The sequence below is a fragment of the Chenopodium quinoa genome, unplaced genomic scaffold (assembly GCF_001683475.1).
Source record: "Chenopodium quinoa cultivar QQ74 unplaced genomic scaffold, ASM168347v1, whole genome shotgun sequence".
NCBI lineage: Eukaryota > Viridiplantae > Streptophyta > Magnoliopsida > Caryophyllales > Amaranthaceae > Chenopodium > Chenopodium quinoa.
In genome coordinates, this window is record NW_018743212.1 from 3,038,135 (window position 1) to 3,052,678 (window position 14,544).

The 14,544-nt window shown below is 33.5% G+C and overlaps 1 protein-coding gene across 1 annotated transcript; it reads right to left on the reverse strand.

Moving 5' to 3' along the window:
• Window positions 1–6,810: 6,810 nt before the first annotated feature.
• Window positions 6,811–12,543, reverse strand: LOC110734433 (protein LONGIFOLIA 1-like). Its single transcript, XM_021914588.1, has 4 exons — window positions 12,160–12,543; window positions 10,684–12,054; window positions 10,383–10,590; window positions 6,811–8,091 (listed from the first exon to the last, which is right to left on the reverse strand). Exons 1-4 carry the CDS (start codon window positions 12,322–12,324, stop codon window positions 7,481–7,483), a joined length of 2,355 nt encoding a protein of 784 aa, XP_021770280.1. The 5' UTR covers window positions 12,325–12,543; the 3' UTR covers window positions 6,811–7,480.
• Window positions 12,544–14,544: the final 2,001 nt, after the last annotated feature.

Genomic DNA, 14,544 nt, shown 5'->3' on the forward strand with positions numbered 1-14,544 from the left:
TAGCTTATAATGTTGTTTGGAATCATGTGTGACCTCTAGTCAGTCACAAAAAGGCCCATGGTGGCCTTAGGTCAAGAAATGGAGGAGTATACATGATTGGCTAAATTAACATTTTAAAGAAAAAGTTGACGATTCCACCACCTATCTAAGTGGCCTTCCGGGGGCCATGAGGTCCATGGGAAGCACACTAACCTATTACTTTTTTGGCTTCAATAAATTCAAAAATGATCTAAACTGAAGATATCGACACTTTCAGGCCAATTTTGAAAAAAAAATAAATCAAAATGTGAATACATGGGGTCTTTTTCCAAAATTAAGTCACAACCCTTCTTTTTTTTTTTTTTTTTTTTTGAAGGAATTAGGTCACAGCACTTAAAGAGATTAAATTTTGTATTGTCTACAAACAATTCCAAAGAGAGAAAGTCTACGTACGTTGATATCTTAAAGATTTGATTTAGAGTATTAGTTAATAAAAAAAATACTTCGTACATTGTATGTTTAATATTGGGAAATGATATCTTATCAGGATGTTAAGGGGGCGGGGCGGGGTGGATGTTGGCCTTCCCATCCCCATCCGTACCTAAAATTATTATCCCCATCCTCACCCTCGCGGCAAGTCCAAAATTCATCTTCATCCCTGCCCCGACGAGTACAACTCCAAAACCATCCTCGCCCGTCCCATTGACTAACTATTCTTATCAAGTTATCAAATTGGTTGTTGGTGTAGTGGTGATTGGGGCTACACTTGGTAGGGAGGACCGCGTATTCGATCCCCCGCAACAACAATTGGCAGGGGACTGAAACCTTACCACCCAAAACTGATCCTCGAATCTAGATTAACCCAAAGGGTGAACCGGGTGGAACATCAAGTTATCAAATATGATCTACAAAGTATTTAAGGATGAAGAGGAATTACAAAAAAAAAATATAAAGGGAAGTGAACTCCTCGTCTATACTCTTGGGTTGCAAAACAAAGGCCTGGTCCATAGGACTGGGCCTACTCTTTTGCAATATGCATTTAATTTTTTTTTTTGCTTAACAAAGTCTTTTAATTGAATTTTTGAGCCCAATTACCACTATTGATTTGTCATTAATTGTATGAACCAACCATATTAATAAAGTCAAAAAGTAGAGTAAATGAACCAAATTACTTACTAAGAGTAGTTGTTCTGGTAAGTTTCCCTTCACTATGTTTGGATGTCAAAATGCCCATCCATTTTGGACCTCATTTCTCTATTGGGTCACCAAGCCCAATAGGCTTAAGTTAGTGCAAGAATCAGTTCAAAGGGCATGCCAAGCCTCCTTAAAAGGTCCAATTTACACCCTATTCAAGTATCCAATATTAGCCTCAAGTATTTACTCTCTTGCATATCATTTAATACTCTTACTTTGTATTAAAAGGACTGACTTAGGCATTGAAGGGTCGTTTCTCGGACAAACTCCAAGGTCAATTAATGTGTTTTGTTGTGTAGGAATCTTTGGCCCAAAGACTGAAAGACTTCTGGACCGGGCTTGTCTTCAGCCCATTTAATTAAGGACTTTCTTTAGTCCACATTGTTTTTACTAAAATACTATTTAACTTAACGAAAAAGTTACTGAGTAATAAATTGTATGTAAGGGTTGAGAAAAAACGGTTAATTTGAAAATTAGTATATACAAGTACATATAATATTTGTTATGCCAACCACTACAAAATCCTGATGTAATAAATAAAGGTATTTATTATCATAAGCCTCTAAAGTATCACCAAGTTACTAGTCTAGTTTGCCACCGAAAAAAAGGAAATTGACTAATCATTGACTACGAGTCAACTCGTAATTCACCACTAGGGTGGACCATGTGCTGTTATCTTCACATGGAATATAGACATTCCCCCTATATAGCCAACTTTAAACAGTGTACTAACAACATGTTCATTATCAAGACAATTAAACAGTGTACTAAGTTTGATTGTTAAAAGCAAACTTGACTAGAATCCATGTTTAATTAGCTCTATTCTAACCCAAGAAAGGGACCATCAAAGACCTCTCTATTGCATTCAATTCAATTAATGTATGTGAGCCCAAAATCCATAAGTTGGGTTAGCAACAAACCAGATATCTATAAAAAGGACCTAATTTTGATAAAGTGCCTAGCTAAGTATGAAATTGACAACTATGTACTATAATCTAAAAAGGACTGTGTTTAATATAATTAATGAAAAATGGTCCATTTTTTAGACAAACATGGTCACTAAATAATGAAACTTTTAAAGTAAAAATTTTTGTACAGTACCTGGTTTTTGGTCCTGGCTTTAATTTACTAATACACCAAAAAACTTTCAAAATATTCTTATATATATATAAAAAAAAAAAAAAATTATAATTAGTTTTTTGGGTTTTCTAAAAAATAAATATACAAATTAATTTTTTACCTATTTGGAAGGGGGCAAAGAAATTAATGAAATTTGTACGAGAGAGGGACAAGAGAGGATATTGTTGGATAACTATATATAGTTGTCGATAATATTGCATGGAAATGACATAGGCAAGCTGTCAAAATTGGGCCAGAGAACTTATAATGGACTTAATTAAGTTAGTGTATAATGGAAGGCCCATGTTCTTGGATGAGAATATTCCCATTATTATTTCACATTATCTTTTCTTGCTTTCTTTTTCCTTTCCTTTTTCTTTTATTTTTTATTTAGTATGAAAAAAAAAGAAAGAAAAAAAAAACCTAGGTGATGTTCTATTTATTTTCTCTTTCAAATTAGTTGACTTTTTTTTTTTATCACGTTCGTCATTGTAAAAATTATCTTAAATTATATAATTATAAAAATATACTTACATTAAATAGACATTAAAATATACTAAAAATTAAATTTAAATTAAGTAGACATTAAAACGAATCTAATAAGATTTCACATGACTGTGTTTTTTCATATCTACGAATCACAAATGTTAGTCAAAGTAATAGTGTCAAAAGTCAATACATGTTAACTAATATGGAGCAAAAAATGTGTACATTCATCGAAATTGTGATATACATACACCAGAATTCGGATGAAATAGAAATAAAAATACAACCAAAGGTTTGATTTTAGGTGTACATTTAATATTTATTTAGCCATTTTTCCCACTAAATGAAATTTTTAAAAAATTATAAAGGGTAACTCAAAGCGTTAAAACGCTGATTTTAACAGTATAATGTGTACTTTATGTAAAAGTTGTAATGTGCACATGAAATTTGGAAGTATCATAGTGGAAAAAATGGCTAATTAAATGTTAAATATACACCTAAAACATTTTGTATTAGAGCATCTCCAATGGGCCTTGTAGCTTGCTTTGCCACATCAATTTTTAAGCTACAACATTTTTTGGCTACAGAGTTCTCCAATGGTGAGCTACAAGGGCCTTGTAGCTTGCAAAAAAAAATATATATATAAAAAAAAAATATAGTTTTACACATGTCACAATATGAGTGGAGTTTACTTGTCTCTTTTCTAATCAAGTAACGTAACTTGTTTGGGCTACAATAGCTTGCATGTTGCTCATTATTTTGCTTTCCAACGTTAAACATGTAGCTAGACATTTTATTTATATTGCAAGCAATTCCTTATATTATATAATTCAGTAACATGTGAGTTGTAACCAGTTATCTCACATCAAAAACATATGAAATAGGAGTGCTATCACTCATTCACACCAACAATACAATCACTATCTCCATTTCAAAACTAGTGTATAATAAGTCCATTGAAAATAGGCCTAAATACTCTACATTATATTATTTTCCACAAAAAATATGAAATGTATGTTCTTCCCTTAGCTTCTTTCCAATGGAGTGTATGATACTGCCAATAAAGACTTTCAACTCCATATCCGCCTATATGTGTATTTCTTCTGGTAGTCTTATCAAATTGGGACGGTCAAATGTTATCATTTTGTGTATGGTCATTATCAACAATTTTGGTGACATGGAATTGAAAAAGAGTAGAGCTAGGACCAATCTAAGAGATGAATGATGAATAAGACAGAGGGACTCAAATTCATAACTACATGTAGGGTATTTTGGAGAAAAAAAATAATACAATTGCCTTCACTATTGCAATTAGTTTAATTATTTGCACTTTTTGTATGGTATATAGATGAAGCGCGTAAATCATTCAAATTCCATAGTTCGGTCTTATTATTATCTTCTTAGAGTTTTAATTTACCTAAATGTTTTTTTCCAATATACGAATAGAATGAATTAAAAGTAAAGTATGACTTTATTATCATTACACATTATACGAATAAACACAATGAGTCAATGACCAACATCGTCTATCCAATCAGAAATCTCTACCAATATGCTGAGTGTAAGATGATTATTGCCAAACTAGGATAAAATGTGACTATTCTTATAACTATTGTTAGACTAACATATCTCTAGGCTTTTACCTAAATAACTTTTTAGCTTAGTTACTTCGTTCAATCTTGTCAAATCAGAACATTACTCGACTCGTACATTATTAGTAAAAATCTAAGAATACATCCAACCATAGTGATTGGCAATCACTTTTGCTTTTTTAAAAATGGAAGGAATATAATTTTGTAGGTAAAAAAGAGACAGTGAAGGGTCCTTCTTATTCATAATTGAAGAAAAATAAAATATGGGCTTGCATTGTTTGAATGTAACGACATTAAAATGCGGTTTACTGCCCCACATGTGTAAGAGTAACAAGGAAGATAGAATCATGCATCAATTTTGCATATTCAATACACCTATTCAATTATATATCTATTTCTAATGTCTCATAATTTTTTCTCATACCATAAAATGGCCCCTTTATCTTCACATTCATTATTCATTTCCACTATTTTTTTCTTTAATTTCTTATCATTTATTTATTTATTTTTGGTTAATTAAATATTTTATTAACTTAAATCTTCCTCCTTTTGTTCTAAAATAATGATAATATAATTGACCTTTTGCATTATTCTCATATTTTATCTTGACCCCCCCTTTTTTTTTTTTTTTTGACCACTTTTATCCCTAGTATAGTATACTATAAACAAATGTTGGTATATCAGATGTTTTAAGATTCGTCTTGCGGAATACGGAATACTTTCAGCACATCAGCATTTCATAGATACTTCTGTAATGTTGGTATATAAGATGTTTTAAGATTTGTCTAGCGGAATACGGAGTAATGTATACTTCTGTCCTAATACGATGAGCGAGTATCAATAAGAGTAATCAAAATTGTGCATTAACTATTATGTTGACATTTATTTTCAAAGCAGATGCATGGAGTAAATTTTAACCATTTTCGTAAGAGCCAAATCCAATAGAAACATAGAGAGTATTGAATAAAAAATAGTAGTAACAAAATGATGGCACATTTATGTGAAGCCAATGATGAGTAAATGGGTTATTATTGTTCAGAGAGAAGAATGGTGCGCAACTCCCCTAGGCGAGGCTAGTCTATGTGTGGCATAATACAAGTGTATGAGATCTGACTTTTTAGGGTATGGTATGCTGTATGGTAAGCTTTTCTTTCTGCTCAGTTAGCATGTGAGAAAGGCTATGATTGTTAGTTCAGTGGAGTGTGTATATATTGGATTGTATTGTGTTCATTTCTGCCTATGTTACATCCCTCTCCTCTTTTTCTATCTTTGACTTGTTTTTTTTTTTTTTTTATTGTTTTTGGTTTTTTGGATTTGTTCTTTGAATGGGGATATATATATTTAGTTTGGTTTGAATTTGAAAACGATTGCATTTAATTATAGTGGATGAAAGCTGTATATGTTGTTTGAGGTGTAACAAATTAAATCATTTGTGTACATTAGTTCTTTATTTCTTCTATGTTTCATGATGATCATTTGAAGGATACAATAATTCTTGTCCTTAATTCATGATTTATTTGTCTAGTCTAACTATCATTTAGGCTAAGGATTTGTATTTAATAATCATTGACTTTATTTTGGCAGGCTACTACTTATTTGTATAATTAATGGGATGCTCAATTATCTTTACTACCGTATACAAATAAGATCGTCATTTTAAACACTATATGTAGTTTGATTCTTAAATATATGCAATACATATAAACGTTCATGAATATCTCTTTATTTTATTTAGTTTTTACTATTTTCATCTAATTAAATTAAATGCATCTTAGATATATACAAGTATTATATTTATAGACCTAAGATGAAACATACTTGCAAATTGCAATTGAGTTCTACTTTTAACATTTATATTAGATTTTTTAAATAACTAATGAAATTAAGTTTTCTTTTCCCTTGATCAACCCAATTAATTTGCGGGTGTAAGTGAATGATCCATGATGATGAATTCACTCTATCCATTCACATACCTAGTGGCCGAAATTATATTTTCTCTTTTTCAAATCAGGTTGACATAATATTTTATCACATTTGCAAATATATAAATTTTTTTCACGTAACATTGAAATATAAATTACAAAGGTAACCTCAAAAGCAAACTACTTCGTATATATACAGAGTTTGTGATTACTATCAAAAATCAAAATATGTCAACTAACTTAAAGCGAGTAGTATATTAACTATTAAAAATCAAATATGTCATCTAACTTAAAGCAAGGTAGGATACTGACAAACGTAACCTTGAGAGTAATTTAGGTTTGGAGAGAACGTGTTAAAGTAATAATCATCATTGAAGGAGGTTGAGAAGGTATAATAACAAACGAAAATGGGGGAATTCAGAGTTGAGCGCACGAGCCATGACAGGGCTAAAAAGAAAAGGGGCCATGCCTTTCTAATAAATCCACAACAAGTATCGTGCATCACAATGAGCAGGGGATATAATCTTCAACCTCACTCTGTCATTTCCATAAATCTTTTATCACAACCAACACTAATACAAATTACAAATTAATAATACAAGTACTACTCATCATTACAAATCTATCTTACTTAGAGACAAAAAACACATGGATTTCCCCCGTTTTTAATTATTAATCACCAAACATTAATCCTAATTGGACCCCACCCTTGTTTTTTCTCTTTTTTATTGTTTCCATACAACCTTATGACACCTTCTTCTGCCCTTTTCAGCTCACCCACATGCTCTTCACATGACACTTCCTTTATAATTATTTTTAACTAAAAATCTCCTAATTACTTTACATCTTTTTACAAAACAAAAAAAAAGAAAAGTGACCGTTAGATTTGCCTGGGTTTCAGCTGAGCCTACATTCTCAAATCTAAGTCCACAATTCCATACAATTACCACAAAAAACCATGGCCGACGAAAGCTTAGAAATTAAGTTAAAAAAATTAAATTAAAATTAAAATTAACTCCTACTAATAATAAACTAACCAATAAGTGGAGGGGGGCCCTTTTGATGGTGGATATTAAAAATAATAAAATTATAAAAATATAAAAACGCTAAACAGAAAAAGCGCGCCAAAAGCTGCTCTCTATCTCCACTCTTTGCATATTATCTAATTTTGTCTCTTTTCCCGCGCTTTTAGAAAACTAACTTCCTACAAGGTGCTTGTAGTTCCATACTTTTACCAGCAAAGGTAGCGAGATCTCGGATGGTTTCGCCGATTAGATCCTTGAATATCATTCGTTCGATGTCAAGCACCGCCTCGGACATCTCTACCGGACTATCGGCCCATCCGTTTACTGAGTCCTCAGCTAAGTCCTTTTTTAGCACCCCACATATGACCTCGAAGAGATCCTCTGATGGACCTTGCTCGCGGTTTTTTTGGAATTCCGACCAAATTTGCTCCAATGCTGATCTCCCGGAGGCTGAATTTGAGATTGAAATCAATTTCCAAGGGGGGAGTTGTCTGTTTCGATCAAGGATTTCCGTGATGGTATCGAAAATGAGCTTCCTTTGAAGAATAGAAGCCTTGGACTTGTCTTTATTGCCTCTAATCGAACTTTGCTTCTCTAGTAACAGAAATAAGTTAGTGTTGTCGTCTGGTAGGTAATTTGATGCTCTGAGTACCTCTGAAACATAGCTGAATTCTGAGTCGTCTGATGAATCAATGTCATTATCAAGCTTAGATAATTGGATTATTGAAGATGGGCTCCACAATAGTTCATCTTCCAATTCCATAACTACTTGATCTGGTAATCAGAAATGAAGAGATAAATATTATTAAGTCAGGGATTCAGTCCAAAGTACTCCAAAAAAAAAAATTCATACAAGTATGATTAAAACACAAATAATAAAGGAAATTTTGCAAAAAACCACCTTTTAAATCTTGTTTTTTTTGCATATAACCACCTTTTAAAAAAAATGTTGCAAAAAACCACCAATTTTAAAATTTTTGTTGCAACTTACCACTTTTTTAGCCAAATTCATCAACTGTTCTGCATTAAAAACTGGTGGTAAGTTGCAACAAATTTTTTAAAATTGGTGGTCTTTTGCAAAATATTTTTTAAAAGGCGGTTATATGCAAAAAAAAAAAGATTTAAAAGGTGATTTTATGCAAAATTTCCAATAATAAATACCTTATAAAAAAGGACCATAAATAAGATTTTTAATAAACATAAGGCTGGAAAAATTGAATGCGACAGTTAACATGTCAGTTGGAAGAAATTTGAGCAGAAAATCTTCATCAAAATATTAAAGATCCTCAACCACTTTACACAGATCATTCATCTTTGTAAATTAATCTCATTTATTACCATTTCAATGGAGGTCTAATCTGTATCCTACACATATTTACCTAATCTAGCAAACGAAGAAAATGCAAAGGCTTAGTTTTTGGTACCCCTACTACTGTAGTAGTACTACACTAAATTCCTACTGTAGTGATGTTAGTGTCATTGTGTAAAGGAAATGCGCCTTCTCCGATTAGAAGGTTACGGGAATGAGGGATACAATTAATTGAAAAACACATGACAACACAACTATTAATACTGTATGCTTTTTAAGTACCCCCCTCCCCAACCATGATGTTTGTATCCATTCTTTTCAGATAAAATTTCCATTTATCACCCTAAATAGTTCGCCATTCCTTGTGTTTAAAAGTACCGACTTCCCAACCATGAGGTTTGTGTTCGGTCTTTATTTATCATCGCGGCCTCACTCCCAAGTGAGGCTATAGATTTTACAAACAAAGCTAATTCATAATAATACCACACTACCACCAAAGAAGGCCTACAGTTAAAATTTATAAATGAGTAATTATAGAGTAAAGTGTGATTAATATCTAAATCTAATACTGTAGAGTATTATTCTTTTGTTTTCATAAATACAGATAAAAAAAAAAAAATAATAAATAAATAAAATAAAAATAAAAAAAGAGGAGAGAGAAAGAGAGCAACCCACGTGATGGGATCAGGTGATCATGTGTGGGTTTAAGGCTCCCCTGCTACTTTAATTTAACCCAGAAACAACCCCACTGGCCACTAATCTGAGCTAACATCAAACCTCTTCTTTACCCTGATTGGCTCTATTTATCAGATTGAATTGGCTCACTTAATTGCCAGTCTGTGTTTTTAAGCATCTTGACCAATGAATATCCCACCCTCTTTCTTAAGGTCAGCATTTCATTCTAACTTAATTAAACAAGCATTCTCTAGTACTAACTCTCATTCATTTTACCTTAATTAATAATCATTGACTACCGACTAATACGAGGATAACATCAATATCAATGCTAACCCAATTGACCAAGCTTTTATTGAGTTTAAGGTTTGTGACCATGGAATTTATACTTGTACTTTATAGTTTATACCCAATACGGAGTATCAACCGTATAACATAACATAGCAGTTGTTTCTTATTGATCATTCATTGGATATGTGTCACAATATCAATTGATTGACCGAACATAATCATCTCTTATCTCAAGAGACATACAGTACTTACAACTTTACAAGCATTAACTATTATTAGACCACAATTAATATCAATTAGGAGAATTTATCTAAAACTTGCATGTGCATTATAATCCAACCTCTAACATGTTCATTCCTTTCTCTTGATTGATCGGAATCTTTTATTTCTTAACGATTACGTTACAATCACTACATTAGTTCATTAGAATTGGTCAAATTATAAAAATTTATCATACAAGAGTATCAAGAGGTAATTTCTTGATAATTATATAAGGAGGCAGATTACAGTTGTAGGGCCGTAATTGGATTTTCATAACATGTTCATCACAGATTCAGTACGTAAGCGTGATCGTTACAGTGACAAGTGGTACTACTTGAAATGATATAACAAAGATTTCCTTACAGAATTCATTAAAAAAAAACCCCAATCTTACGTAACAAAAATCATGAGTTGTGTTTGTTAAGAGGACAAATCGTGTGAATAAAACATGTAAAACAGCCATGAAACGTCATCATCAAAAGTCAAAAATATAATGCGAAGTTCGTAATAACGGTTTTAAAGTGTATACCTTTGAAATCAATGGTACGTTTTTTAACAGGGGACGGTGACGACTCATCTTTGTAATATGATGAGTCCAGCACCGATACCGGACTCGGTTGCTGTAACTCCGCCGAGCTCGAGTTCGAGTTTGCTGTTATCTCAGCTATGCTGTGCAATAGCTTATCACACCTCTCTAGTAGATTCCGTCCATCTCTATACTCTTCTCCCCTCCATCGCTGCAAAGATTAATCAATTAATCATGATTAGCAACAGACCTTATATTAGTATTTTAATTAAGAAATTAATACCAAGAATTAATCAAGATTTACCTCATTGTCGGTATGTGAAGTAGTACTAAAACTACTTTCGGAAATAGTCGTAGATGCTTCATCCTCTGCCAATGCAGGACCACTGAGGATTCTATCTCCCTCACAATTCTCGACCGTTGATCGCCGATTCCGAGGCGACCGATTCACCGTCTGATCAGACCGCCTTGTAGGTGTCATTTTCGGTGAATGAACAGGCGAATGTTGCGAAACTCTGCTGCTACTTGATGTCGTCGTCGTCGTCGTTTCATTGGTTCTCCTCTGCGTTTCGACGCTTAAAGGACCGCCTTTTCGTCGAATCGAAGGACTCGAACTTCGGTTCTCATTCCTCCCTGGCGACCTCATCGGACTTCTCGCCGGTCTCTCTCTCCTCGGACTCTCGCCGGAGGAAATATTATTCGCATTATTCACATTCCTCCGGCGATTATTCACTGGAGACCTCGCCGGTCTCATTAAAACAACCGGAGATTCTTCCTCCGATGAGAATCTCCGGTTGTTGCGAGACATAGTTGTTGTAGCAGTTGATGAATGTAGAAGGCCTTTGAGCTGGAGAGCTTCTAGAATGTGCTTAAGAGTTTCAAGATCCTTCAATGGCTCATCGATTCCTCGCATTCTCATACGCCGTCCAATTTCGCCGTAAATCGACACAGCCGCTTGATGTTGCTGCTGCTGCTGCTGCTTAACCGGAAGTTCCGGCGGAAAAAAATCCGCCGTATCATAATAACTCTTCCTTTCCACCATTAATCTCCGCTGATTATTGTTATTATTATTGAAATTATTAACATTATGATTTTTTACTTTCTGAATATTATTAATTTTTCCGCCATTGTTGTTCTGGTTTCTAGTGATACCAGATTTTTGATCCGATTTTCTCTCTCCTATAACTTCATTTTTGGTTGTTACAGGAGAGAGAAAGCTTGGAGTATCAAAAAACCGGTAATCTCTCGATCTAGACTCGGAAGCCGATCGACGAAGTTCAACCTTCTTCTCCGGCGGCTCACCGGAAGAGCTCGGAAGCTGTTCGAGCCCCATAAGCCGAGCAATAACGCTCGGAGACTGACGCTGATTCTCTCTCGCATCCTCGGCGGCGGAAGCGGAAGTGGAAACAGTGTTGATTCGAATCTCTCGCGGCCGAAGTCCGCCTTTCGCGTCGGTAATTGCTCGACTGTCAAGCGAGAGCCTCGGAGCTTCTCGGTTGAACTTCCATGGCGATGATTTCACCGACTCCGTCGTTGAGTTTGGCGTTGCCGGTACACTTTCCGGCGCTGGTGATTTAAGGTCTGGTTGAGGTTTCTGCTTCGGCTTCTCAGAGTCCGTCGATAATGGCGGAGGAGATCCAACGATTGAGATTGATTCTGATGCAGAATCACCAGCCTAATTCATCAAATTACACCAAAAATAACTCAATCAATTAATCCATCATTCAATTTACAAATCAAAACTAATGAAGAAAATCATCAAATCAAATCAAATGATTACCGTAGAAGAGATAGAAGGAGGAAGACGTTTAGGATAAAGGCGTTTTCCAGAAAGAAGATGATTACGATCAAAGAGGTTGAAGAAACCAGCCATACAACCTCCCATATGCTTCTCGATTTGCTTCTCTAAGTTCTGGTCATGGATTGTTATCCCTGTCGTTGTCATTTTCTCTCTCTAAAAGCACCTAAACTCTCTCTTTCTCTCTCTAAAACCTCCTCAATCTCCAGAAATCAGAAAACCACCATCGAAATTTCTGAGTTTCTTCTTCTTCACATTCTCTCTCTAGAAAAATGAATACAGTCTCTCACTCTTTCTCTCTCTAGTTCACTGAGTTTTTTAGTGTGTGATTTTGGGTTATGAGAATATCACGGCTTTATCGTTAACTCCCGCTTTTCGGGTCTTTTAAAGGGTCTTACGAGGTGAACCTTTGAGAGAGAATCCCTAAAATACCCTTCGTAATATAGAGAAGAGAGAATAAAATGGAGGGGTAGTTTAGGAAGATAAGATTGAGAAATTGGGCTTTTTCCGTGGGTGATGCTATATTGAATAGTGAACGTGTCAGAGTCCAACTTCCTTCAGTTGCGAAAAGTTTGACCCTTTTTTACCCCCTTCTAATTTTACCTTCTAATCTCTATGTTTTTTTTTTTACTAATCATATTATCATATTTCGTATGTCCGTTTATACTTATTCTATTCGTTACTGTAAGTCTGTAACAACCAAAATCAAAGATAACTTATGAGAAATATACTTACAACACAATCTCAGGCTATACAATTTTAAGAAGTATTTAGAGAAGATGTACAAACAAATTCTTTAAACTAAATTCTAACACTTAAGAATGGGAAAGAGTTAAATGTTATGTTATACTTCGTAAATTATTTGATAATTTGTCCACTTTCATTCTCTAATCTATTATGTGTGTACTATGAATTAGGTTGTGTAGCAAGTAAAAGAAAACAAATGAAGACTATATATAATAAGAACTCATATATTAGTTAGGGTGAAAGATGGTTATATACAAAAGAAATAAAATAAAATAAAAGTGAATAAAAATTAGAAAAATGGATAAAAATTGAAATCTGTTTACACATTAGAAAATTGAAGTAGTCCAACATGAGTGGGCAGTAAAATATAATTTACGGTGGAGGGGAGCAAAAAGTGATGGGAAAATGAAGGTTTTGTCCTATTGAAGAAGATGAAAACCCCAAATGTCGTATATAGTGGATGTATTTGTGCCTTGTTCAGGGTTAACGGTTATGCATGATTGCATGAAGCATAAATAAATGTGGACAAACTTTATCTTACCGCAAAATTTTACGATTTGTTGAGATTAAGGTGATTTATGACTTGTGAGTCAGAGGAAGGAAACATGGTAGTAGATTCATGAAGATAACTTGATAATCTCAACAAATTTTGGTTCATCTATGAACTCATCATGCCTATATTTGGTGAGATTGGATAGTGCACGAAAAGTTTTTGCACATTCCCTAGTTTTAAGTGAAGTTTGTGTATTTTTGGGAATTTTAGAAGGTTGTCTTTCGAGGATGATTGTTCAAAATTTGCTTGTTTTACTTATAATTGGCATGTTAATTTGAATTCTAAAGTAGTCATTTGCCTTCTTAGTTCAATGGATCGAAAGTTGAATGGTCTAGTTTGTTCTTTTTATCCAGTTCATAAAAAATCATTTTTAACCAGATGAGGTTATCTCGGTCTTTTCAAAATTAGTTTGCTTATAACTAGAGGTGCTATGTTCTCAAGAACAAGTCTATGTGCATATTGGATCTGAAATTTCGCGCTCTGACGACCTTATAGGGCTTACACTACAACTAAGGTTATTAAATAATTTTAATAAAAGACTCTTGGTCATTCATGGATTATTCGTTAGGGTACTTTTTTTGCTACTTAATGTATAGAAAATCAATTACATGTATAAAATTATAACGTAACACTATTTTAGAATAAGTAACAAGTGATAGCTATTACATTATAAAAAGTGGGAATTTCGACATTGAAAATTTTAGCAAATTTGTACTCTATCGTTCTTCTGTAAGAATCCACTTTGACATTTTTAATTTGTCTCATTTGATATTTGTGAATTTCACTAGTAAAAAAAATTACACTATTTGAATAGTTTTTCCATTGTGCTAAGTTCATAATTTTAAAGGTATAATATGATATTACAAAAAAAGACCCTTAATAAAACTTTCATTTGTAAACTATACTTCACTTAGCTTGCTTTCTTGTAGTGATCAAAACTTGTCTGAATCCACTATGTAATTGACAATGCATGGCTTGTAATATTAAAGTAATCTAGTATAGACTACACTTCTTGGCCAGAATTCTTAACTCAAACTTGATTAGAACTATCTTAATCAGCCATACAA